Source organism: Asterias rubens, chromosome 16 (assembly GCF_902459465.1).
Source record: "Asterias rubens chromosome 16, eAstRub1.3, whole genome shotgun sequence".
Lineage (NCBI taxonomy): Eukaryota > Metazoa > Echinodermata > Asteroidea > Forcipulatida > Asteriidae > Asterias > Asterias rubens.
This window is the reverse complement of record NC_047077.1, coordinates 5854330-5880601: the sequence shown is the minus strand read 5'-3', so window position 1 is coordinate 5880601 and position 26272 is coordinate 5854330. Positions and strand designations below refer to the sequence as shown.

The window sequence follows — 26272 nt, the reverse complement described above, 5'->3', positions numbered from 1 at the left end:
TATTAAACTTAAAGATTTTTTATTATTTTGAGCACGTTCTGGTCCTACTATATTTTTGTGTTGCTTACAAGTCCTCAAAAAAAATATTCTCATGATGCACATAAAGTATTACCATCAACAAGTTTTTTGTGGTCACATTGTTCTCATCTCATGATCTGTTTGCACAGGGCTTAATGTATGAATACGCTTTTCCCTTTACACACATCTTTAGTCATTATGGAATGTAAATATAATGTACTCAACATTACATTGTTATTGTTGTATGAGTTGTTTGTCAGTGTATGGCTTAAAATGTTTGAACCTTAAGTCAGCTGCTAATTTGGCTTGTCGTATTAGAACACGAATCAATGCATTTAGAACTAATCAATTCAACAATCATCTACAGATTAAAATCAATTAATGTTTCTTAAGCAAAATAACTATACATGTACAAATAATAGTATGTGTATTTAATACACAAGGTTATGCAAGTTTCTTTAGAAGGCACTTGACTTAAAATTAACCTGACGTTGTTTGTTTGTTTACATTTACAAAAAGTTCATAGCAATTATATTCGAATCCCACCCGAGTAACATGCCTGTGATATTTTTTCACAGGACTCGGGAAAGTACTGAGTATACAGTGCTAACACACATCGGTGTATGGGTAAAAACCAAAATTAATATTCTTTATCCCCGATGCAAATTTAACATCTAGCAATTATTTAATTATCTATACATGTATTACATACGTTTATATGGACTCAAACTGAATGACTTGTTTTTGATAAACAGTACTTAAAACAAATTTGGTGTAGTCCCAATTTATGTTTGTTTTTCTCTCTCTGCTTTTTCTCTTTCCAATCTCTTTTCTACTTTGATACATTTTTTCAATCTGTCTGCAAATAAAGTACTGCTTTGATTGACCCCATTTAAAGAACTCAGCATTACTGGCATCTCAAGGCCTTGATCCTGACAAATAATTGGGATCACTGTGTCTTTCTTTTTAGGGTCTTCTATTGCCCGTGTAAGTGCTCCTTGATAGCGACTATCACACCAAACATCTGCAAAGAACTTAGAAGTAAGAAGAAGAGCAGTGTAAGAACTATTCTGGTACACATCTTCAAAAGATTTGATTTTGGTTCGATTTGGGAGGAAATCATTAGATGTGGCAACTTTCCAGTTTGCTTTCTTTGCAACACCAAGGAACTGCTTGGCTACACTATGGTCGTGCTCACTGTACAGCAGCAAAATGTCATAATGTTCATCATCTTCTTCTGGAGGTTTCTGGGCGATTGGTTTTAGCGGTGGTTGAGCTGCTGTCTCCTGGATTGGTGATGGCGTGCGAGGCACTTGGTCTTGTTGAAGCGCCCGAGATGTAGCATCATCGGTGACTTTAGGTTTGGTGGTGGGAGGCAGTGATTCTTTGTGTGATTCTTTGTGTGTCGTTTCTGCATTCGCACTACCACCAACAGCTCCTCCTGCAGGTGAGCCAGGTGTCTTGGTACCTGGATGATTCTCCTCTAGTTGTGCTTCAGAAGGTTGTATCTGTTGGTCATCTACATCGGTGCTGTGTGAAGAATCAATCTTGACCTGTTTGAGTTTACAGCTAAGACGCTCATCATTAAAAACAACTGCATCTGTTTCCAAACTGCCTCTCTGAGTCCGAGTCTTATTTAGTTTAGTATCATCAGACATATTGTCTGGTCCACTGGAACTAATCTCACGAAAGCAGTTTGTAGACATCTTACAATTTTTTTATAACAGATGAACCAATATGATGATGTAGAAGTGGCCTCACCAGATGAAGTCTTTGCTGCCAATGTGGAGAGGTGCCAAGTTACCTTACAGCTTCGTTAAATCTGTGAAAATACAAAATAAAAGCACTTATAAGATGACTAAATGTCAATTTAAAAATGTAAAGCCAAACAGAGCATTGCTTGCTATGAAGTTGCACTATTATTGTCTTTGTTAATAACAAGTTAATGTAACAACATTAAATTACATTGCTATTTTTACAAGATCACCATGTGTACATTAACTTTACTTGCACACTGCAGATAAAAATCCGCACGGGATCAACCGATCAGTATTATTAAACTTTTGTTTAGCTGAAGGTTGGGTCAGACTTTTTTATCAAAATTACATTAACCCTCAGACTGTTATTCTATATTCATACAAAATTTGCTGTTTGTAGCTAGCAGTTCACAGTGACATTATTCACATTTCTACATCGTAAACTTACAATGTGCATGACTCAAAATAAAATAGCACATCATTTCAATTCAATAAAAATAATATGCACATGTTAACGTATGTCAATATGGGCGAGAATGAAGCAGTACGTGTTTTAACAACTAAAAAGAGCACATCCAGCGCCCCCCCCCCACCCGCCCCCTAGCGAATAACAATTTAGGTAATGGTCCTGTCACTACGCGTTTCCTATCGAATAATGGGAAATTATTATAAAAATATGCCCATTCGTCGTGTGAGAAATTCTGTTATTTTGCATTCACTCAGTTTCACTTCAGATGTCAGATAAACAATCGTATGATACACCCTAATTGCTCATCAGTAGTTGTTATCTGACTAGTTTCATTCAGATAAATATCAGAAATCATTAAATCTTCGGGATAACATTCCGTATGGCGCCACCACTTTTTCACAAATTTTTACAAAAAAGGATATCTCATTGAGGTAAATTAGATACTATATTATTTCATATCGAATGAAAAAGTGGTGGCGCCAAACGGAAACTTTTCCAATCTTCGAATTGTTCATTAGTATTACACTAGTTGTCACAAAAATTACAAACGTCATCATTTGAGGAAGAAAACTTACCAAGTTATTCACTGTTTAGACGTTTGGTGTCAATCTGTTATTTCTTGCTCCATGATTCTGCAATTTTTAACAAGAGACGTCAAGGAATCTTTGGTCAGGGAACCAGACTAGATTCTGCACCGCTCGTGTGGTTTTGAGAGCCCGCAAAAAAAAAGTTTGTTCCCCTCCTGATCCTCCGTTAGACTGGTATACCGCCCTCATACGACGGAATTATGCCATTGTTGCACTCGGAGCGTCATCATCATTTTGGCCCCAAAACCCTCAATTATCTCCGAGAATAAAAGGGTCACAGATTTCAAATTAACATGGTGTCGTTATGAGCTGTAATCGCCTTCAGTGTTCAGAGAAATTTGGCTTTTAGTGACTGGGAATTCTTAAGTTTTAAACAAAAGCTGACGTCATCATTTGCGGCCCAAATTATCAATAATCTCCGAGAATAAAAAGGTTACACTAACTTGTTCAAATGGGCCGCAGGTCGGGAGTAGAGGCACCTGCCTAAACCGATCACTCCGGAGCTACGTTTTCAATGATAGTCAAACCTTTCTTTTCTTCGTGTAAAATTAATTGTGTGCCCCCAACGTCCACTGCAATTTGTAGATTACATTAATTCTCACCCACTGCGCGTTGGGCTATCCTATTATTTACCTTCAACATAATGGACTAGTCCAAGCTTCTGGTCTTACGCACTGCATGCATTAATTGTGAAAGTCTTCGGGCGGTTCCCATGATTCCCATAGTCTCATTGCAGTACAAGAAAACACAACAAGGGTACCAGTGGTTACCCAAACTTTTGTTGAGACTACACACTGGGGTGTGTGTGCATACATGACCTTTATTCTTGTATAGGGAGCCGAGTTATTTTGTTTGTAGAGAAAGGCGTTTATTATCAAAGATCATTGAACTGTGAATTATGGCAGTAAACCCAACTCAATGCATTTCAAGCAATCATGTGTACATGTGCAAGTTATGAAAAACAGATAGGCCTATATTTCAATATTGTGCTATGACTATGAGTATTGACATTCAAAATAAACTCTCAGCAAATGTAGAACACCGGAGAGACGAAATATCAACTGACTTTATCCCATGTGTACATCAGCTTTTAAATGTCCTTGATGGTTTTGAAAAGTTGTACGAGTTGTAATACACTTATTCGTGGCTGGCGTTTCCCCTTAGTTGAACAGAGAGCAGTGTCTAGAAACAAACATCAGGTAAGTTTGTCAATTATTTGACTTCAAAAATCAAGGTTCTCAATTTCAGACAGATTTATATTTATATTTACTGAACTGTTAGTTATAAAAACAGGAATCTACATCAATTAATGTTTTTGCTTATTAATTTGTAGAATACTTCGGTAGGAAGAAGTTAATGGAAGATGAAGCTTCAGGGTAAAAGTGACTGCTTTCGTTTTTTTCTGTTTTTTCTTTTTCTTTTTCGCATGAACATGTTGTTCCAGCACTTCAAATGTTAGCCAAGTGTTTGTGCAACGTCTGGAGTACACTCATGTGTCCTTGGGTGCGGAATCAAGAAGCGAAATTCTGGAATTTCAATTTCATATTTAAATTTATTAATAAGTTGTGTTCAACAATAAGTGATGGTAAAACGTTTGTCAAGTTTCTCTTCGTAGTATGTATTTTTGAACTGAGTATTTACAATTGGTTGATGTTTTTATTGGGTAGGGCTTATTCATTTTTAATGGGTTCAGCCCTATAAAACACAAGTTTTCTACAATAGAAGTCTTTTTTAATAATTCTGAGTTTATATGCCTCAAAATTAGAGAATTACTAGACTAGTTGTGGTAAAAGAAGATGAATTCTGTTTGGATACAATTTTGATAACTCTCTAGTAACCTTATTCTATCTTGTGTGACCCATTAGTCAACATGGTTTTTCTTTTGAAAGATTGCATTTATTATCGCTACAGCCAAAATATCTTCTACTGACTATTATACCTTCTATTCTATAATACCTTATGACTATGACTTGTAAGATATCCCTGCTCAGCAGAAAATTGTTTAGCAGTATTTGTTTAAAACATTTTGCTCTGCATGGTTGCCTAAGTGTAAAATTGCCTTTATGCTCACCATTTTTGTTGACATGTTTTTGAGTGATCACAAACCCTAATTGTTTCTACAGATCCATTTCATCAGTTATGCCATCTGACATTCAACATTCTCAACCCATGGGTATAAGCGAAAAGAGAAGAGACCTTTCTTTTTAATCTTGCTGTATGTAAAAATTGTGCTTGTATGTAGACTTTGCTAGTAATGTAATATTTTGTCAGTACTTTTTATCTATCAATAGGGAAACTGACTGGATAATTATGATTTTGGGGGTTGAATAAAGAGTTATCTAATTATTAGTACTTCTTGATGTAATACGCGAAGATCATTGTTTTTGGAAATCTCTAATATGACATCTCTAATTATTGTGATTATTTTACAGACAGCTATAAGCGGCCATGTTTGCTCGTCCAGTCAGTGACATCACGTGGTCTAATGAGTCTTATAATACAAGAGAACTCATGTCCAGGTACCCGGCTCCATTACTAGTCCGGGTAACCCACGGCCATTGTGGACTTCAAGATTCAGACTCACTAGGGCAGGGACAGGTAAGAAACTATTGGTTCAGCATAAAGGGGGCACATTCAGATTGGGCTATAATTAAAAAAAAATTTTTTTTTTTATAATGAATATTGTTGGAAAGATATACTAATTGTAATATAATAATTAAAGGCAGTGGACACTATTGGTAATTGTTAAAGGCAGTGGACACTATTGGTTATTGTCAAAGACAAGCCTTCACAGTTGGTGTATCTCAACATAATTTATGCATAAAATAACAAACCTGTGAAAATTTGTGCTCAGTCGGTCATCGAACTTGCAAGATATGAATGAAAGAAAAAAAAACACCCTTGTCACACGAAGGTGTGTGCGTTTAGATGGTTGATTTCGAGACCTCAGATTCTAAATCTGAGGTCTCGAAATCAAATTCGTGGAAAACTATGGCACTTCAGAGGGTGCCGTTTCTCACAATGTTTTATACCATCAACCTCTCCCTATTACTCGTCACCAAGAAAGGTTTTATGCTGATAATTATTTTACCAATAGTGTCCACTGCCTTTAAACAAATTTGATTCAAATAAGTATTCCTTGAAATTTGCTAGAAAAAAATTGCTAGATTATCCAAAAAATGGCGGTCGACCGTATTTTCCGCAAATTGTTTCCAGAGGCAAATTTATGTTTCTTGGATGATTGGGAAAAAACCCCACAAACAATTACACTATGAAGGAAATTTACCCCTTCGTTGTTTGTCTAAAACACCACAGCATTGACTTTTACAGACTTGAGCAAATGCACGTTTTTATTTTCCTTGTAATACAATAAGGAATCATGACGATTTCATGGATTCCATGAAAATGAAGCAGAGGTAAACAAATCAAAAAGTGGCCTGGGTTGCCGTTCACTTAGGCTTTTGATGGTCTATTAAAATTCCTGTGTGTATTATTATACAATGCGGATTGGCATTATTTCGTTGTTGTTGTTGTGTGGTTACTTTTTTATCACTTTGCTTTATTTGTGTTGATTCTGAACTCAGAAAGTGAAATTTGTAAACAAAACAAATGGGGTAATATTTCAGGATGGGATACCAAAAAAAATCGCATGTAAAAAGGCAGTGTAAATTTTGTTTTTGGAACCATTCGATTACAGTAGAATACAATACAATTAAGCTGCGACAGTTTTTAAAGATATCACCGTAACTCTGTAGCGAATAATGTCCATGCAGAAAGAATAATCCCTGTAGGAATACACAATCTGAGACGCGTTTCCGCGGTAACGCTTCTTTTACTCAATTGTTGTTGTTTTTTGTTGGTGTTTTTTTTTTTTGGGGGGGGGCATAGAAAGTGATATACCTTTCCATAACCATAGTGCTTCGAAGTGAAATGTTTCTCAAAATGCACTTACTATCCAGAATTTTTTTCTATAGTATGAACTTCGGCAGAAACTTTCAGACTAAAATCCAACAATGATATTTACATCCCTTTGAGTTCACACATAGAGCATAACTATTATGGGATATAATGCCCCCAATGCTGGATGCCTGCGATTCAACCAACCGATAAGTTATACTTTTCTTTACACGTTGGCACACCTAAGGGCTTTGGGTTCACACACATTGAGTTTAACCACAATTGTTATGAGTACAATTTATTCATGCTTAAAGGCAGTGGACACTATTGGTAATTACTCAAAATAATTATTAGCATAAAACCTTACTTGGTAACGGGGAGAGGGTGATAGTATTAAACACTGTGAGAAACGTAACGTAATTTTCGAGAAAGAAGTAGTTCTCTACGAATTTGATTTCTATACCTCAGAATCAGAATTTGAGGATGCGAAATCAAGCATCTAAAAGCACACAATTTCGTGAGACAGGGGTGTTTTTTCTTTCATGATTATCTCGCAATTTCGACGACCAATTGAGCTCAAAATCTTTCACAGGTTTAGTATTTGTATGCATATGTTGAGATACACCAAGTGAGGAGACTGGTTTTTGACAATAACCAATAGTGTCCAGTGTCTTTAAGTAGTTAAAAGTAACCGTGTAAATTATAGCTGTGTATAACAAGCCGGAATCATGCCAAAAGTGGCTGGAATGAAGACTATTGTTGTTCACCATTTCCCCCTGTATGACTCACACATCGAAAGCCCACATCTTCGACAGTTTGACGGATGGTTACATTACAAAACATGAACACTGTTGACATCCTGTTTACTTTAATAAGTTTTTATGTGTGTTTGATCAAGCGATATATTTATGATATTTTTGTACGCATGATAATTAATATTTTTGTAACAATTCGATGCACAATATCGCAACATCTGCATGAAAATAAGTATTCAATTCACTAGTCTTTTGAGGAGTTTTATATCCTTCAGTTTTCAGGTAACATTGCCATCATGTGACAAACATTTCAAACTAACTGGTATACAGTTGAAGTGGGGGATATTGAAAAGGGACTGAGTTTAGCTGTTCATTGGCACGTCCTTTATAATAGACATGTCATAATATTCTTATTTCACTTGCGGCAACCGAGGACATAAGCTAATGGTGATTTGGGGATCTTCAACTGCCCTTTGCCTGTCTCGACTTCCAGAAAGAAATTACCCATGAAGGACTATAGGATGAATATCCAGAACAGTAAACTTGAGGTCAACTGATTTAATTGCTTTCTCGAATATAATCCAAGTTTTGTCGTTCTATTTTCAAACCAGGTGATCCGTATCCATCGATGGCTAAAACAGCAAAGAGTGATTGCTATGGATGCAAGAGGGCGCTATTTAAGTATTCCTCTTGACTTTGAGATACCAATTGAGGTAGTTCCAGACAAGAGAAGAACTTGTAAGAATTAAATTTATTTTAATATGGGAAACTTTTTTTCACTAAGAAAAAAAAACATAGGATGGGGATCTCTGGGTTTAAACAAAAATCACAGCATTGTTTACAAAATAATAAATCAAAAAATCAAGATTGCGATGTATCTGTTTGCAGATTTGTCATTTTAGCTGTATTCCCACCCATTTCAAAATTTGTGTAGAAACATTCTGGGACCAGACCACCTCTTAGATATGTGGAATGGTTCATTAGTCTAGGAAATCAAGGAATTTGACTCACATGACATAATAATTGAGTCGTGAACATCAAGTAAAACGGAATCGGTCGGGCAAACAATAACTTGGTATCTTTCCTGGGGTTGATTTCACGAAGAGTTGGGACTAGTCCTATAATACATTAAACATGTATGGCTAGTCCTAAGTTAGGAAGAGTAACTCGTCCTAACTCGAGATAAGACTTACTCTTTGTGAAATCCATCAATGTTTATAAACATCTCTTATTAGTAAACGATGCTAGTCTTGTATACAAAGTTTAGGTTATTTTATCAATTGGTACCAAAGAGTAAAATAAATGCGCTTACCTCTTTCCTTTCAGTATCCAAGTTAAAGACAATGCCCATAGCTGGTATCATCCGTCAATTCTCACTCCCTAAGAAGGTTCGATTCTCACTCAGTCATGTCAAGTCTCTCAAAGACGTGGGGCAGTTCGGTATCCGTCTTCCATTGGAGCCCATTGACCTCCTACGGTTACAGCAAGAAGTTTACCTGAATGGAAATGCAGTCAATTTTGGTGAGTTTTAACACAGTTTTTTTCTAGTCGTGCGAGTTTTTGAGGATGGCGTCACAGGGCTTTTTATATAGCTCCTCTAAGAGTTATTGGAAAGAGATGTTAAAACACGGAAATCAAGTTGAAGGCTGGGTTAAGTGTTTTATCAATACAATTATTTCTTATTGATAACAGGTGAATTAGATGCGGCTATACTAAGCATCCCTATCCACCACGAGCTCGAGATGTCAGTAGCAATGGGTCTATCTAGTGGGGATAGAAACTGGCATCGACTCATGAGAGGTCTTGATAATGTGGTGGCTACGAGGGTACGATTCACTGTACATGGAAACAAAAGTAAGTAATTTAACTGTTTTCAGGTATTTGAAATAATTTTTATTTTTTTATATTTTTTTATTTGATTGTGTTAAGTTATAGGATAGGGGGAAGCCTCTGCCATATATCAGGCATGGTATATATAACTTACATTAACAACATACGAGTCATTGTTTGAAACACCCCCTCCACACTTTTCATTAGAAAGACGAAAAAAAGTACACCCCCCCCCCCACATCTAAAAAATTCATCCTAAAAACATTAAGCAGAGGGTTTGGGCAGAAATTGTAATAATTAATACGCACATCATTTTCATGTTGCTCTGAATCTGAATATGATTTAGTATGCCATTGTTTTGAAGTACAATAAAATCGTTGCCAACTCACAAAAAACTACTTTTTGTCTTTTCTTTTCAGAAATCACAATATTTTATTCCAAGTCGGAAGATGCAAACATTATCAAAAAAGAGACAAGGAAATCAATAGAGACGCCCGTGGTGCAGAAACGGCAACAATCCCTAGGCCGTGCATTCTATTACGGCACATTACAAAGAATAAAAGCTAAAGAGAAAGCACGACCAATCAGTCATTCTGTGGATATGGGAGTTTTAGACAGAGCGACCAATCAGGACTCAAGTGATGGGCATGCGCAGACAATGTCTCTGACCAAGTTCAACATCAGACAGCGATTTGCTAAGCGGAAAGACCCAAAGCTAACTCGAACAAATACAGACAGTTTGTCGGGTACATCAACAAATGTATCTGAGACAACAACAGAAGACAGTGAACAATTCTGGTCAAATGGTTTCCATGGTGATGACGACGATGATGACGACAAGAGTGAAATCACCCAAGATGATGACGTCACTGAGGACTTCACGCCACGCTCATTGTTCGGTTCGGTGTCCAGACTCTCATTATTTCGTCCAGCAAACTGGAGTGCAGGAGGCACAAGCAATGATGCTGGGATAGGCAGCCACCAGCCTAAAGGATGGAAAGCCATGAAGGATAAACATAATGCACGCAAACGAAGGGGAAGTATTGGTAGTCTTAGTATGGGGACTAGTATAAGCATGGGGGATTTAAATAGCCTGGGTAGGACGAAGAGAAATAGTGAGCCTGTTGTTCAGCGAAGAGGACGTCCGGATGGGCGGTCGGTCGTTAGTGACGATGACGTAGAAGAGTCAACTGACTTATAGCCCTCTAGAGGCCACAGAACTCCAATGTCATTCAAATGATTAGTCTATAGAGTGAAAGATCCATACAATGCTGCGTGTGTTCACAACTACATCTGAAATAATGGACTTTAAAGTGATCCTTAACTAACTACGCACTATAGCCTACATGTCATGGTTTCATTTTACTATCTGATATTTCAAACTGAGTAATTTGTTTGCACACGGGAGAGTTTACAAGGTTAAATTAAAGCCACAAGCTTATTATACATTTTGATGGGATCCCAGCTAGACCTTGCCATATTATGCTAATCATGTTCACGACAGCCATTTTGGAAATTTTGAAAAGTTGACTGTTCTAACCATACTTTAATGTTTAAATCTGCACTGGCCCTATTGCTAATTATATTTTGCGTTACATATACTCTGACTGTCAAAAGTATATAATGCACACATCCCCGGAAATGTAACCCGATCTGCCCCACCGTACCGCAATACCAAAGGGGAGGTCATAAAACAATACACCCAATACCACTAATGGTTTAAAAGTAAGACAATACATGTAATTATTGCCTAAGGCATTTACTTTTTTACTTCTTATGTTATTATTGGTCAATGGAAGCCAAGTTTCTATATTTATGACGTGGACAAATCAACATTATAATATTATGTATATCTTTCTTTCTACATCTATTTATAAGAAGCCTATAGCGGTGTTGAACAAGTGCTATAAAAGTTGTGTTGACATAATTTATAACAAGTATTTCCAATTGGTTTTTATAATTTATTCCACATGAATGGATAGCTGTGTACAATAAGATGAATTATACAGATATACATCGATGTCAAAACAGTTAAGTTAATTGGGAATGTTATAAGTTGCTCCCCCCCCAATATATAACATAAAAAGATTCTGATTTTGATTAGACTTAAATCCCATTAATTGAAGCAAAAATACTGTTTTCTACAAAAGCAACTTGTATTTAATGTAAATTATTAACTTCTAGTATAACTCTTTCTTTTTAACTATAACCACTTCGTGATTATTATCAACAATGTAACTTATTTCACAATAAACCGATGTGTGTAAATCACTGTACACTCAGTACTCTCCCGAGTCATAATAAGAACTTTTTTGAGTAATTACCAATTATTGTCATGAATAATAAAATTACTTGTTATTATTTTATAGGGAATTTATAGCATTCCCTCGCTGCCAAAATATGACAAATTATTATCAAAGTTTGTTATTCCTATTATTTTATAAAGTCATTACAGAATATGTGTTAACTGGTAACTAACAATAACCTCTGACATTCTAGGCACATGTCATGCATAAGCATTGTCTCGGACCAATATGTCGATACATTTCGACCATATCAAATATAATCCAAACAAAATGTAGTGGAATTATGTACAATGTCTACTTCTATATATTTGCCAACCCGTTTGGCTTTGCCTTCTAATTTCACAAACAAAATGTGTAGTATGTTTCCATACGATTATTGTCATTATATTTTAGTGTGATTTATTTGTGAAATATTGTGTAAATTTGATGAAAAGATGAAAGTATAATGACTTGGATTATATAAATACTTCTTTATATTATTAGCCTGTCTCTCTGTGTCAACTTGTTGTTGTTTGTTGGGGGTGTTACGTTGTTTGTTTGCTTGTTTTCGTTTATTTTTTTTAATTATTTTTTATTATGGTGAACAGTGTTAATCTGACTAAGCACCAATCGCATAAAAACACAAATGTACAGAGTCTCAAAGTCCCCAAATAAGTTCAGAAACAGACAGAAAAGAAAATGTGTTGGTTTGGAATTGTGGAAAGTCGGAGGAAGCTATTAATAAATAGTAAACTTGCAGGTACAACCATAAGTAAATCTCTTATGTGGGAGGCTTGCCTCTGAAAAGAGCCAGTGTGGTCTCGACGTTTCGGACAGTATACTCTGCTCGTCTTCAGGAAAAAAGTTTGTGGAAAGCCAGACTCTGCAAACCATTCACTAAATTGCGACAAATCTGAACTTTTGTTAAAGCAATTATTGGAGACATCGCTTCAGGTAAGTTTCAATGGGTGTGAAACGTTTCACTATGCCATTAGTCTAGTAATTTGACTTTCACGTCACGACAGGTGAAGGTAGTAGTCTCTTTTCAGGTATTTTCAAGGACGACCCGAATCACCATGGTCTGTATTGTAATCCTGTATCACGATGAGTCATCCTACACAAACGTTGAGGGCGTACCCCCTCTTTGTTTGAACAAAGAGTTAAGCACCGCCCTACTACTAGCCTACCCTGGGTGGGATTATTGTTAAAGCTCTGGAACACCCATGTTTGTTATGTGAATGTATGAATCAATATTTCAAAAAAAAAAGAAGACAACTTTTTTTTAAACTGCATAGATTGCCCGAAACAGTTTACTGTTGAAAGGGGTGTCATCAGAGACCAACAAGACCGCGTGGATATCGCGTGCTCAAATCCGGGCCAAATTACAGAGCTGCTGAACGAATTTCTGTTAAGCAAAAAGATTATACCAGTTACAAGATTATACCAGTTACAATTGGTGCATGATGGAATGGTACTTTAATAGTGCTTAACACAAAAACATGTCTGCTAAGCAAAATGATTAGGGTACCAATGACAATTGGTGCACCGATGGAATGGTATTTTAATAGCGCTTTACAACAAATCTCTGCTAAGCAAAACAATTATACCAATCATAAAATTAATGGTTGATGATGGAATGGTATTTTGTCTTTGGTTGTACACATCTATGTGTGTGTGCTTTAGTAATGGAATTGCTCTATGAAATTGGGCCTATAGACTACACTTAAAATCCACACAATTGTGCCATACTAATTCTGCTTTGCCAAACAGCACAAAATGGTAGATATCATATCATAGAGCAAGGACTTTCTCTATACATCAGTCATCTGTTGTTGCTTTCATATGAACCATATCGACGAACTTGTATTTACCCAGTCATCGTTAGCTATGGGCATTCTATTCATAGGGTGTTATGGATCATAATAGAATGGTACGTAGACAACGGGTACCAGTGAGGGAACTGATGTGAAAGACTTTAGTGGTCGGTTGAATCATAGAGCTCTGTCCTTACTCTATGGTTGAATGCACCCTAGCTGACATTTCTTCACCCTGTACCCACGTCCCATACACACCGTACCTCTATTGTCCATAGGAGGGTACCTTATTACCATCTGAATGGGTTTAAGGTTTAGAAGGAGCCATATTGTATGGGACCAGCCCCAATCGGATCCTATCGACTAATGGAATGATGTTAACCAAGGCGATCTCAAACTACCTTACATTTCCAGCTGTTTTTAAGGAGTTATGATTGATAAGATGTAAGATGATATAGCGAAGATGTATTTGGAGTAACGTCTTGGACTAGTTGGTAAGTTCCTAATTTTTGACATTTCCAACTTTTTGTAGAAAATTGTCTCCCGTTTCCTGTTCTGAGATCTTTTTTCCCATTTCCTGCTGCATGTACTGAATGCCAAACCCACATAGGGACTACGTGATATATATTTAATCTCGATAAAATTGCAAAACCAAAGAAAATCTCAATTGCAAAGCGCGATGAAGTTACTCATAAATGGTGTTATAAACTCAAGATAAGTTTGGAATCCGAACTTGAAGATTATTAATACATTGTTAACCCATCTGCGTAACGCCCACACACATTCCCATATGTACTGTCATTTTTCACTCCACATCGCCACCTACAAATCTATAATTTCCGAGTAAATTCAATTAAATTCAACAGTTATTTTTTACAAAGAATACTAAGTGAAACTACAGGGGCTTAGTTTTTAACTGTTATTTGGGTAATTACATGATTTTTGAAACAAGTGATGTGTATCAACCTTTAATTTTAGTGAGACATCTTCCTTAAGATATTTATTGGATGCGGTTTGTCTGTGAAATGTTCATGATAGTAAAATTGATAATTAATAATGACTGGATTTAATAACAGTCTTTAAAACTAAAAATGTGATCTAAATATTGAAACTTATAGTTAGATTGAGTCCAGAAATTGACACAAAGGGAATTTTAAGGGTAGCCTATACCCCTTATTGGCAATTGCCAATTTGATGTTTTATATATTCTTTTATTATTATAGTGTTTTCCTGTGATTTTGATTCTGGAAATATTAAATGATGGGATTGGTGATGATTTTAATGAGAATGATCTTGTTTTCAATAGCACTAAAACTTATGATTATCATTAACAAGTATTTGGGCTATACAAAATGACAATCGTTGATGATTATAACATTTGGCAACAATTATTGTTTGATTCTACATCAATTAAATGATTGACATGTTGTCTTGAATGATAATGTGGCCTAAAGACCATACTGGTAGAAGTCAATGTCCACATTAGTAATTATCAGGGCAATTGTAATTGCAGTTCATCATAAAACAAAATAATTATACGATGTGGTAATGGACTATGCGACAATGCCAACCTGTGTCTTGCTTTGTTTACATTGCAATTAATAAGCAATAAAGTGATTTTGTTTCAGTGAACATAAAACACGTCTAATGTGAAGGTCATCTGTTAATCTAAGCTCAACCAGTCTGTAAAATAAATTGGCAACATCGTTTACATTATATGAAAAGCAGGCATTGCTTCCCACCCACACAGTAACAATGACTTAGTGCCAAAGAATTCCATTTAGTTTTATAATCTGAGAACCGCCATTTTGATCTGGTTATATACAGTGGAAAACTGAAGTGTGCATAAACCTTGTATACTCGATAAAAACAGGTGTTTCTCATGAATAATGCATGAGCGTGTTGAAGAGCGTCTAGTCATAATTTTTATCTAATATATCATGATGGATTTCAAATGATTACAGCTGCTGACATCTACCCTTATTTGCATATCATTTGCATATCAAGTGTTCATTGGAATAATAGGTTGTGATGAGCTTGCGTGCAGCTCATCAACAACTCAAAATAATTAAGGGCTTCTGTGTCCCCTTCCACGAAAGGGTTTTGATATTTTGATATTTTGGTATTGAGTTGATATCAATTAAGACATTAATGCAATTTCATGGTACAACACTTATAGGCAATAAATCTGAAATTGATTATAAATATTTGTCACAAGGTACAAAATAGTCTGTCATGCAACAGGTATACATTTTAAATGTAATACTTTCTTAAAGAAAGAGCGTTGCGACCGGACAAGATACCCATTTAAATTAATTTTCAATATATTTTTTAAACGCTGACATCCATCATGACCAATGTGAAATCTTCTGCAGATTTCCCATGGCATATCTGAATAATATTTTAATGCAGCATAGTAAACCTTGACCCAAAATGCATTTATTAATATTACGCGTGTATACTGCTCCTATAAAAATGGAATGCTAATTTCTACGACAGACATTGTGTCGCACATTTCAGTTATGTATTTAAATAAGAAAAATAAAGCACAATGCGTTTGTATTGTTGTTGCACCCTTTCCAGAACTGAAAACAATTAATAACCAATTGTGTTCTCGTAAAGAACGGGATGTTACGAACATCTGCGTTGATTGGAAGCAATGGTTGACCTAGTTTATTATTTTAACATAGGGTCCATTGTTTTTAAGTACAAGCATGATGTTATGAAATCTCAGGCATAATTTTGAACAACAATAAGTGGATAATGTAACTTCTTCTTTCAATATAATATTGCCGCAAAGTAAACTTACCCTGTGTTTTTAAAGGTATTTACATGTGTTGTCATATATTTTCTTTTTCATCACAAAGACAACAATTATTTCTGCATATAACGCGAAGAGGAAATGCAGACATTTTAATGTCTGTATCTCTTTACACACACAAAAATGTAGCTATCGCCATATTTAAGAAGAATTTCGTTACTTCATGAACTTGAACAATTTCGATGACACAAACTTTTGGCAATTTTGTAAAAAAAAAAATTATTAGTGGTTAATCATTGCACTAGTTTTATAGTGATTTTCATCTATTGAACCTAAAACAAACAAATAAAGTAAATTATAGTATTGATTTGTGTCGCGATCTCGAATAGATGTCACATTTTTGTCATAGCTCTGGTAAAGGGAAGGTTAAATGGAGTGAAAAGTTCAAGGCTGGTTTATTGTTGCTTGTTATAATACAGGACAAATTCACACGGCCTACCATTATCAGTTCCCTATATTCAATGATCAAACGACTAGTTAGGCCTTCACTTCGCCGTAAACGTCTATAGCGACGTCATATATGAATAGTTCACTAAACAATAAGCGTTTTGTAGAGTTGAAAACCTTCGGTTGCTAATAATGGTATTGCATGATAATCAGAAGCATGATGGTTTCGTATTGCCCGATCATTACTGCAGTTCCTATACCTTTTCGATTTCTCATCAAGTAATACTTTATATTTTTGTGAAATGGTTATGACGTTTTGGTTTTTTTTCAAAATTGAAGTTTAATATTTAATATAGTTTTTAAAACTATATTAAAAAAACCTGTTGTTCAATTTTGTTGTTATTGTTGCAGTTCAACACATGGCTGCTTATATTTTGTAATTAACCAATATCTAAGGAGCCTTGTTTTCAGGCCTGTGCAAGATTGAGCCTTAAATTATTACACACACCTTCATCAAAGATTTTTGTTTAAGTATGCTATAATGTGAACATACCCTGCCCTACTTCAGTGAATTCCCTGTGTTGGTCAGACCCCCCCCCCCCCCCCCGAGTCCCATCCGAGTTACACAGCATCCAATACCAGACCAGACACAATAACACAAGGTTATTGTGGTTTAATTTACTGAAGCTCAATTTTAGAACGAAGTATTAATCAAATTAAAATGAACGATTATGTGATTTCATTTTGGAATAAACTTGATGTTCGATTTTTCCTTGTATAGTTCAATATCAGATCCAATAGTGGTAAAACACGATGATCGTTGTATCATTTACTGGTTTTAGAACAAATAAAAAATAAATATTTTATGTTTTCATTCCAGAATAAATAAGTATATGCGAGAACTGTTTCCCCTTGATGAGAGGCTGCATGAGCAAGACCTACTGACCGTAGCACGCCACTGAAGCCATGGGGTCTAAAGTGGAAGATATACGGTGGTCCAAACGCTCCTACACGCTGCGTGAAGCCCTCAAGAGATGTACATTCCCACAGATTATGAAAGTGTCAATCGGCTTTGTGTCTTCGGATGAAAATGAGACACTTAGTAAAGATCAGGTAAGGATTTGAAGCTTTCTAAAATAAATGCAAAAGGGCAAAAGCGACGGGCATAATGGATGACAACATGCAAAACAGACGTGCTAACTGTTTTATCACGAACAAATAATATGTCAAATTTTGTGTACTATAGGCTACAATGTAAGCTACTAACTAAATATTTATGCAAAGAGCAATTGTTTTTATATTCTATGTACAGAAATCCCACATTAGAAACAAATTTCCAAAATAGCATTCTTCACAATACACATGTAATCGTAATAATGTTGTGCATAGCTACTTTTTGTGCGTAAGCAGCTCCTATTAAATTGAACAAAGAAAGGAAAACAGTGTCTGAAACTATCGCCAAAATTGTATAAAAAGTGCCACATTTTCTAATGTAAACTTCGAGATTATGTTTCTATAATTAATTTTATTACAGATTCTTCGAATTCATCAAAACCACACACAGACCCGTGTCCTGGCCGGTACAAAGAAAAACAAATTTCTTAGTATCCCTCTTCGATATGCAGACGCACGATTTGAGGTCGTGACCAGCAAAAAACGTGAGTTATTTTTGTGTTTCTACTCAATAATTTCCCCTTTATTTGAATTTCAAAACGACGGAGAAGAAAATTCAAAAATGCAATTAACTTATCCTGCAGGAAACATAGTAGCCCTGGATTGCTATAAGTTTATATAATTATATTATATCATTCCAACGATAAATGTCCAACATCACACACTTGCAACTTATGGAAATTGTATCATTAATTCAATATTTATTTTTGTACTTAAGGTTCTAAGCCAATGTACATGCGTGACGTCATCGACAGATCCCTCCTGCCGCAAGAAGTTACTTTCCATTTTGGAGACGATTTAACCTTTGACCTTCAAACTGCTAAGGGGAGTGTTTCTGAGAAGTTGAGTCCTCTTTTATTGAGGAATATGTATGAAGTAAGCTACCTACAAGGAAACGCTATCTACCACAGTAAGTCACCTATCCTACCATTACACCCGATGTTATAAGCAGTTTATGATATATTTTGTGTGAAGCATTACAACACAAAATTTGAGCACAAAAACGTTTTGCTTAGCACAACAAAAAATGTCTGCAAACTTATGTACCGGTACCCGTATTCAGTGAGCTCACAATTTTAATCAATCTGCTCAACAAAGTTGTTGTGCAACACTGACTGCTTACCTGTCAAATATACATCCCAATAAAAGATATTTATATTTGTGTGGAGCAAAACAAAACACAATTTTAGCTGACAGGTTTCTGCAAATGTATGTACATTATATAAAGCAGCTCGATTCAATGTTATTTAGTCTGCTTAACAAAGTAGTTATGCAATATTGTCTGCTCACATTATTTCGATCCAGAGTGACCTTTAATATTGGGTGGGGGGTGGCAATGGCACAAGCGGCCATTTTTATTGGTTGTGCATTTGGGTGAGGTATGGAGGCAAATATATTTGTTGTTGTACAAAGACAATGCTTGGGAAATGCTTTGTTTTTTATTTTTAGTAATTCACAATTCGGCACTTATTTCGTTTCATACTAAAAAAAGGAACGGGCACAAAGTGAAACGTGTAAGCGCAATTATAAAATTGTTCAAGCTCTTTACATCCCCAAAACCTTTCCAAAATACCGTGATGCGCGAGCAGGAATTATCTACACATCTTTCTCAAATTCAATAGAAGTTATCAACAACCAAAATAATTATCGGACTTATTTTTTTTCACGAAATAGATGCAACACGACTTCTTGCCGCCAAAATTCAAATTACAAACCGATGTTTATGAGGTCAAATAAGTCATTTCATTCAAGAGCTTACCTTTGTAAGAAGTCAGTACCTTGCACTCTATCCATTGGGGCTGTTTTGGGTGCACAAGTGTTGTTTTACGGCTCCAAAATGATAAAAACCGTCAGTTTTTGTTGTTGAAACAAACACACGTGTACGCCACACAAAACGAGTTCCTTAATGGCTGCCGCCCCCAAATCTGGAACGTGACGTCACCAGGTGTTTTCGCGAACCGTCTGACTTCTTCAGGCTTTGAGCTTAAATGCCAAAGAGTCAATGCACTCATAAAGCATTGAAATAGATGATTCAGCCTGGTTTCGAAAAAGCTATCACGCGGTAAACTTGAATTAAACCTTGCTCTGTGAAATAAAACTGTGACAGCATAACAACAGAAATTTATTGGTAAATTTGCTTCGGGGATATAGAAAACTAATATTGTTTGTTTATTTTATATTTCTTATTTTGAAAGATTATACTATTTAAACTTTGCTTGTTACATGTTAAATTTTTATTCTTTGGTGATTGACGCGCGCTAATGCCGAGATCCGAACAATTATTACAAAATTTAGATTTTTAGTTTTAAATTAACTAAATTACGAACAAAAATTATAGCGCAATATACCTTAAATTAAATATTACAGCTTTCTCAAGTCTGTGAAGGTAATAGTTATTGATAAATTCTATACAAGCTACGGGTCAAAAAAGTACGAGCTGCCTTCATTGCAAAGAAAAGAATTATCAAACAAAACAACATTATTATCACTGACACAAACTGTGACCAATTTTATAAATCCTGTTAGCACAATCAAACTTGCTAAACACATAATGAGACAAGTGTTGCTGATGTACAGAGAAACAGGTTTAACCAGTTAAAATTAAATTAAGTTTTCCATTGTTGCAACTGGTGCTCCACTCAAAGAAATTTGCTAAGCCAGTATTTCTGCTTAACAGATTTCTAAAAATGATTCCTGGTTAAGAAAAACGTAAACAAAACACAAATCTGAAATTATTATCGGTGTATTATTAATAATTTTCAATTGTATTTTCTTCTTTCTTCCAGATCATCTTGATACTCAAGTGATAAATATTCCACTACATCTTCCAATCGAAGTCAATCTAGCCGAAGGTTTCACGAAGCACTCGGTTGAACAATGGGGGCGCTATCAATCACTGCTTGAGAAGCTAGTCTCCAAACACGTGACCTTTGAGCTCTTCCCTGGCAACCAGAGTAAGTAATTGGTCTGTAAATTGGTGATAAACAAACTGAAGGGACTGGACATTTTGGTAATTGTCAGAAACCAGTATTCTCACTTGGTGTATCCCAATATTATGCAGAAAATAACAAACCTTTGAAATGGGCCCATCGATTGCACGAGAACGAAAGAAAACCGACCCTTGTTGCAGCAGTTGTGAGTAAAGTTTTGTGTGCTTTCTTCAGATGTAAAATAAAAAGCTTCAGCTAAAGTCTTTCATTATTTGTGTGAGAAATTACCTCTTCCTGTAAAACTACGGAGGGGGCTGTTTCTCACAACGTTTTTATGCTAACACACAGTAACAATTATTTTGAGTAATTACCGAATTCAACAGTCTCTGCAAACTGTGAATTACCTCCAATTAGTTGGGACCTTCCAATAATCTCAACACTGTTTTTTAAATATCTTATTGACATTGTTACAAACAGTAGCCATCTGTTTTCGTTTTGCATTTATAGATTTTCATAGATTTCCAACATCGGTTGGCAAAAACTTGAGCTGTATCTTTGTTTACCAACATATAAGAGGGCATTAATGAACACCCAACAATTATTTATAAATGAATAAATATGTGATTAAATAAAATAAAGAAATAAGCAAATACTAAAATGATAATGCATAAAGACTGAACTACGCCTTATTCAGTGCACATGTACTTGAAAACACTTATGTTTCATTTTCAGTTATAAGTGCATTTTCCATCTCATTTTTCAATGCAAAAGCTGAAGAAAATCGCTAAACCAATAAAGACTTTGGCTGGATATAAACATTGCTAATTGCTTCCACTAAATAATAATTTGATGTTTGATTTTTCACTTTTCTAGAAATCACCTTCTTCTCCGACAAACGTCTTGAAAAAGCCGAGAGTCAAGAAGACTATGAGAAGATCTGGCCAATCGGAACCCTCTACATCACCTCAGCTAACGAGAGGTTACGCAGTAAGACAACAACTGGTGCAGGTGTCTCTCGGACAGTGGGCCACACCGCTGCATCAGCCACAGCTGTCCGAAGAGTAGCCTCTCCGAGCCCACAGGTCACCAAGAATGGAGATGCTGGACGGGGTCGACAAATGACCAAATCTGCTTCAGCTTCCATTATGATGTCAACAGATACTGTACCCAGGAATTCTCGGCCTGTTGCTAAAGTGGTAAGCAAAGGGTCGCCTCCGGTTACCAGACCTCTACCTGTATCCAGTGCAACCATGCCAAGATCCATCCTACAGAGAGGTCCTAGCCAGGAAGCTTTAAAGAACAATGTACAACCTCCTCCTTTGCCAACATCAGCAAGACCAACAAAAGGAAGCCCTACACAGGATCAAAGACCTGTAGTAACTCACAATCACACATCAGCAACCAACTCAAGACAAGATGGAACAGCGACTAGAGGGCGTGTCCAAAAGCCCCCGCCCATAACGACAACTCCTGCACATTATTCCCGCAAAAGATCCCCGTCTGTTGACTCCACACCATCAAATGTACCGAGCTACCAAAGGAATAGTTCACCATCAGTAGGAGCAAGACCAGATCAAATTCTTGTCTCATCGGCCGGACGAGTCCGAAAAGGTCCCATCTCAAGTAATTCACCAACAATCAACGAGACGTTCGGTGCAAGAAGCGTCAGTTCAACCAGCTCAACTGACTCCAATGATTACACGCATCTTAAAACATTACCTGTCGACATACCAGCTCCAGATTATGACCCAAATGAAACTGTATTCCAATACCCAGGAGCTGTGGAGGCAAAGCAAGGCCCTCCTCCCACGCCTCCACCAATCTCCTCAATACCTGTCAAGCCAAAAGCCCCAGCGCCGACTTTCTCACCACAAATATCCCAAGTGGGTGAAGCTGGGTCATCTTCAACACTGTCTTCCCCTGCCTCTTCTTTGTCGTCTATCCCTGGAGCATTAGCACTTGCTCCTCCTCCCCCTCCAGGCCCCCCGCCCCCACCTCCCCCTGCCCCAGCCCCAGGTTTACCAGCCCCTCCACCACCCCCTCCTCCTCCTGGATTAGATTGGAAGGCTCCATCACAACAAGTATCTCACACACCCATTGCTAAACCGCAACCCAAACCAGTTAGGAACAATGAACCATCTATGAACACAATGATGATGGAGTTAAAAAAGGCACAGCAACGCCGGATGTCTACTGGGATCATTCTAGAAGATGCCGTGGATAGCGGCAAAGTGACATTTGGTCCCTCAAAACAAAGCCCAAGATCCACAGGTGCTCTTAAGACGCAAGCTCCATCTGGCACTAATGAGCTGCAATCTATCCTGAGTTCAAGACTAAGGAAGACTTCAACCGACAGAATTCTTGATCCTGGTAACGTTCCTTCTGTAGCTCCAAAGCCGACTCCAGGTCGCTTCAAAGTTGGCAACAAAGCTTCTTCAAGCAGCGATACTTTCAGCAAAGTCGAGGATATCCCAACTAATCTGAAGGGATTAACAGTGGCTCAAGTCACGCAGTCTTTGCGTCTTCTTAATCTGGATAAGTACGCAGAGGTCTTCAAGAATAACCAGGTTGATGGTGAAATGATGATAACATTAAGCAAGGACATTCTTCGCACTGAGTTTAAAGTCTCTGAGTTTGACAGCCAAAAAATCATGAAATTCCTCGGAGGGTGGCGACCTAAATAACACTTCCTTTTGGCTGTTAAACGCAATGTAAATTTATGATGCAGCTCATACTTGCTTATAAATACAAGAGGAAAACTTATTTTACAAAATGCAATTGCTAAATTAGACCGTGGAGTTTATGATTTTAATTTTTTTATTATAAACTTAAAACTTATGTATATTTCTAAGATAAAGACTAGTTAAGGTTCTATTATAAGCTGTAAATTTCATTCGTCATTTAAAACCTTTTAGTGCCTCATAGATCTTTCTAATCGGTCAAACATTTGGAAAACTATAATGATAGTGATATTTTTACCATCAACATGAAATTACCAAATGGTTGACTGACATTCCTCCAAGTACTGTCAGACTATTTCATCACAGCCTCACCTTGACTCGAGTGGTTTACAATGAACGAAAATACAAAATGGCTGCTTCAAACATTAACGTACGATCACATCATCTTTACTGTAAAGTACTGTTATAAAGGTATATTTAAATTGAACTAGATTGTACAAGTTCATTTTCAGTAAATGTAGGCAGATTTGTAAAAATGATTTCCGAGTCAGAAATTAAGGGCATAAATTAAGGGCACAAACAAAAAGTTTCTTATTGATAAGGCCATGATTTTGATTTTATCATGTGATGCTTCTTGATCAAATCAATATCATGACGTCTAAAAGAGGTTTGAGTTAACACCATGTGAATATCTCCTTTCGAGTAATATTCACTCCTGAAGACGATCAGAGCAAACTGATTGCAACATTGAGTTGTTAACCACCGGTGCCGTTCCGAACCAATGTTACTCAAAAGAGATATTCACTTGTTACTGCAAACCTCTCTTAGTTTATACCCTGACCATGCAAAGTTTCAAATCCAACAAGTCATGATGTGTAAATTGAAAGATAAAAGCTCTGACAACTGTCGCAAGCAGATCATTAGCCCATCAGTAGATTTACATATTTTATAGTGAATATTTTCTAAAGACATATATTACGCAAATAATTATTTAGAATGCAAATAGTAAGGGTCTATAGGTTTCTTATAACGGTGTAATACAGGATTGATACGGATAGAAAACATTGTTTAATATTTAGTTTCAAAGTTTACTGATTATGAAGTTCAGACTAGAACCATTTTTGTTTGGAAATTTTTCCCACTGAAATGAATTGATCAAGAAAACTGTTTCTGGCTCATTGAAACCCTTACAAAATACAATAGCTGATTTTGGTTGTTACAACCAAAATTAAGAACACTGTGTACATGCTGTAACATTGTGCATGCTTGTCACTGTTTTCTCCTGACTCGCACAAAGGATTAAGCCCAAATTTTCACTTGTTTGTTACTTAATGTATATGGTTGATCACAGAACATACACACTATTTCTATGACTATTAAAAAATAGTTTTAATTTAGTAGATAAAACAAGAAAGGGTAGTGGTAGCACTTGCAGTTAAACTAATTATATAAAAACCTTCAAGAGCTTTTGTAGCAACAACTACATCCTTGCATCCTACGATGAAGTAGTTGTTACTACCAAAACTCATGCAGTTTTGTATACATGTATAATTAGTTAGTCTGTAAGTGCTACCACTACCTTCCTTGCTGTGACTATTTCGTCAGCTCTACCAATCCTGTGTAATACCTTTAAGGTCTATGTGTAAATATTGATTCTACGTTACAATGGGAGAATATAATGAGTAAGTATTGGCATTATGCAATGAGCAACTTGTGTACAGGCATTCTGTTGAGCAAACAAATTTATTCAGACGTTAGTCTATACCATGCTGAACATGTGGCAGAGGGTGTCATCCTCCCCAAAATGCTCCCATACTTAAAGGCACTGGGGTCGATTTCACAAAGAGTTAGGAGTTACTAACTTAAGATGAGTAACTTGTCCTAAGTCGAGATGAGACTATTCTTAGCTCTTTCCCCAAAAAATTACTTGGTAACAAGCAATGGAGAGTTGTTGGTAGTATCACACTTCGTGAGAACACTCTTTCTGAAGTACTGTAGTTTTTAGAAAGAGGTAGCTTCTCACTAAAATATTTGAATCTGAGATTGTACTATCAACAGCTCTCGTAACCAAGGAAGTTTTTATGCTAATATTGTGAGTAAAAACAAAATGTGTTCAGTGCATTTAACACGGTTTCCTGTGAAAGAAAGTTCAACTGTGTCAAAATAACTTCCTGTAAATGAAACAGAAAATAAATAAATAAATAACTTGAAACTATATAATCAGCTAGTTTACTATCTGTATATATTAAGCTGACTGCAAGAGTATCAATTTGTTAAAACATTGAGCCACACGAGTGCATCTGCTGCATGTCCAAAGTTTGTTTATTCTTCCAGCTCCAAAGCTGAATATTGCTTAGTAAATCTCTTTGCTAAGCAAAACATAAGCATGGCACCAGTTGCAACAATGTAAACTTTATGGAGTTTTGGCTGCTTACAAGTTTCTGTTTAGCAAGATTTGTCTGTGCTTAGCAAGTTTTTATGCTGACAGGATTTATGAAATTGGGCCTTGGTAATCAGTGGAGCCAATTGGTATGAAGTTGGGGCGGCTTAAACTGGAATTAGGTCACACTTATAAACAGGATACTCAAAAGCGATAGACGCAAATTTCAAGTGCTGTTTTTTAAAAACACATAATTAAAACTATCTGTATATGTATGTATGTAATGTGAGAAAATGAAATAGCAATCTTTTGTACTTCTTGACACAGTAATAACCATAATATGGAAGTAGTGAAAGAGTATGCCAGCAATGAATTATTGTTAGCTTCCGACATTCTCTGGTTGATTTCCACTGAATAAAAGGCATAAATATAACACTGTGGTATATTTGTACATTTTTTATACTGACATTTGATAGGACATGTTGCGG

General features: G+C 36.2%; 3 protein-coding genes across 3 annotated transcripts; 2 read left to right on the top strand and 1 right to left on the bottom strand.

Moving 5' to 3' along the window:
• Positions 1-621: 621 nt before the first annotated feature.
• LOC117300608 lies at positions 622-2887 on the bottom strand. Its single transcript, XM_033784269.1, has 2 exons — positions 2820-2887; positions 622-1840 (listed from the first exon to the last, which is right to left on the bottom strand). The coding sequence occupies exon 2, from the start codon at positions 1722-1724 to the stop codon at positions 804-806; it is 921 nt and encodes a 306-aa protein (XP_033640160.1). The 5' UTR covers positions 1725-1840; positions 2820-2887; the 3' UTR covers positions 622-803.
• Positions 2888-3775: 888 nt separating this feature from the next.
• Positions 3776-12069, top strand: LOC117301164. The gene is made up of 6 exons (XM_033785066.1): positions 3776-4030; positions 5264-5429; positions 8095-8221; positions 8810-9004; positions 9176-9337; positions 9733-12069. Exons 2-6 carry the CDS (start codon positions 5280-5282, stop codon positions 10512-10514), a joined length of 1416 nt encoding a protein of 471 aa, XP_033640957.1. The 5' UTR covers positions 3776-4030; positions 5264-5279; the 3' UTR covers positions 10515-12069.
• Positions 12070-13633: 1564 nt separating this feature from the next.
• On the top strand, positions 13634-26217 carry LOC117300789 (flocculation protein FLO11-like). The gene is made up of 6 exons (XM_033784590.1): positions 13634-13906; positions 17501-17733; positions 18155-18278; positions 18512-18703; positions 20580-20747; positions 21597-26217. Exons 2-6 carry the CDS (start codon positions 17587-17589, stop codon positions 23405-23407), a joined length of 2442 nt encoding a protein of 813 aa, XP_033640481.1. The 5' UTR covers positions 13634-13906; positions 17501-17586; the 3' UTR covers positions 23408-26217.
• The last annotated feature ends 55 nt before the right edge of the window (positions 26218-26272 follow it).

Bases quoted from the DNA above. Each gene is read 5' to 3' on its own strand.
- LOC117301164 (XM_033785066.1), top strand. From the start codon at position 5,280: ATGTTTGCTCGTCCAGTCAGTGACATCACGTGGTCTAATGAGTCTTAT. The intron at 5,430-8,094 runs GTAAGAAACTAT...TTTTCAAACCAG, and splicing joins ACTCACTAGGGCAGGGACAG to GTGATCCGTATCCATCGATG. The intron at 9,338-9,732 runs GTAAGTAATTTA...TTTTCTTTTCAG, and splicing joins CACTGTACATGGAAACAAAA to AAATCACAATATTTTATTCC.
- LOC117300608 (XM_033784269.1), bottom strand. From the start codon at position 1,724: ATGTCTACAAACTGCTTTCGTGAGATTAGTTCCAGTGGACCAGACAAT.
- LOC117300789 (XM_033784590.1), top strand. From the start codon at position 17,587: ATGGGGTCTAAAGTGGAAGATATACGGTGGTCCAAACGCTCCTACACG. The intron at 18,704-20,579 runs GTAAGTCACCTA...TCTTTCTTCCAG, and splicing joins AGGAAACGCTATCTACCACA to ATCATCTTGATACTCAAGTG. The intron at 20,748-21,596 runs GTAAGTAATTGG...TCACTTTTCTAG, and splicing joins GCTCTTCCCTGGCAACCAGA to AAATCACCTTCTTCTCCGAC.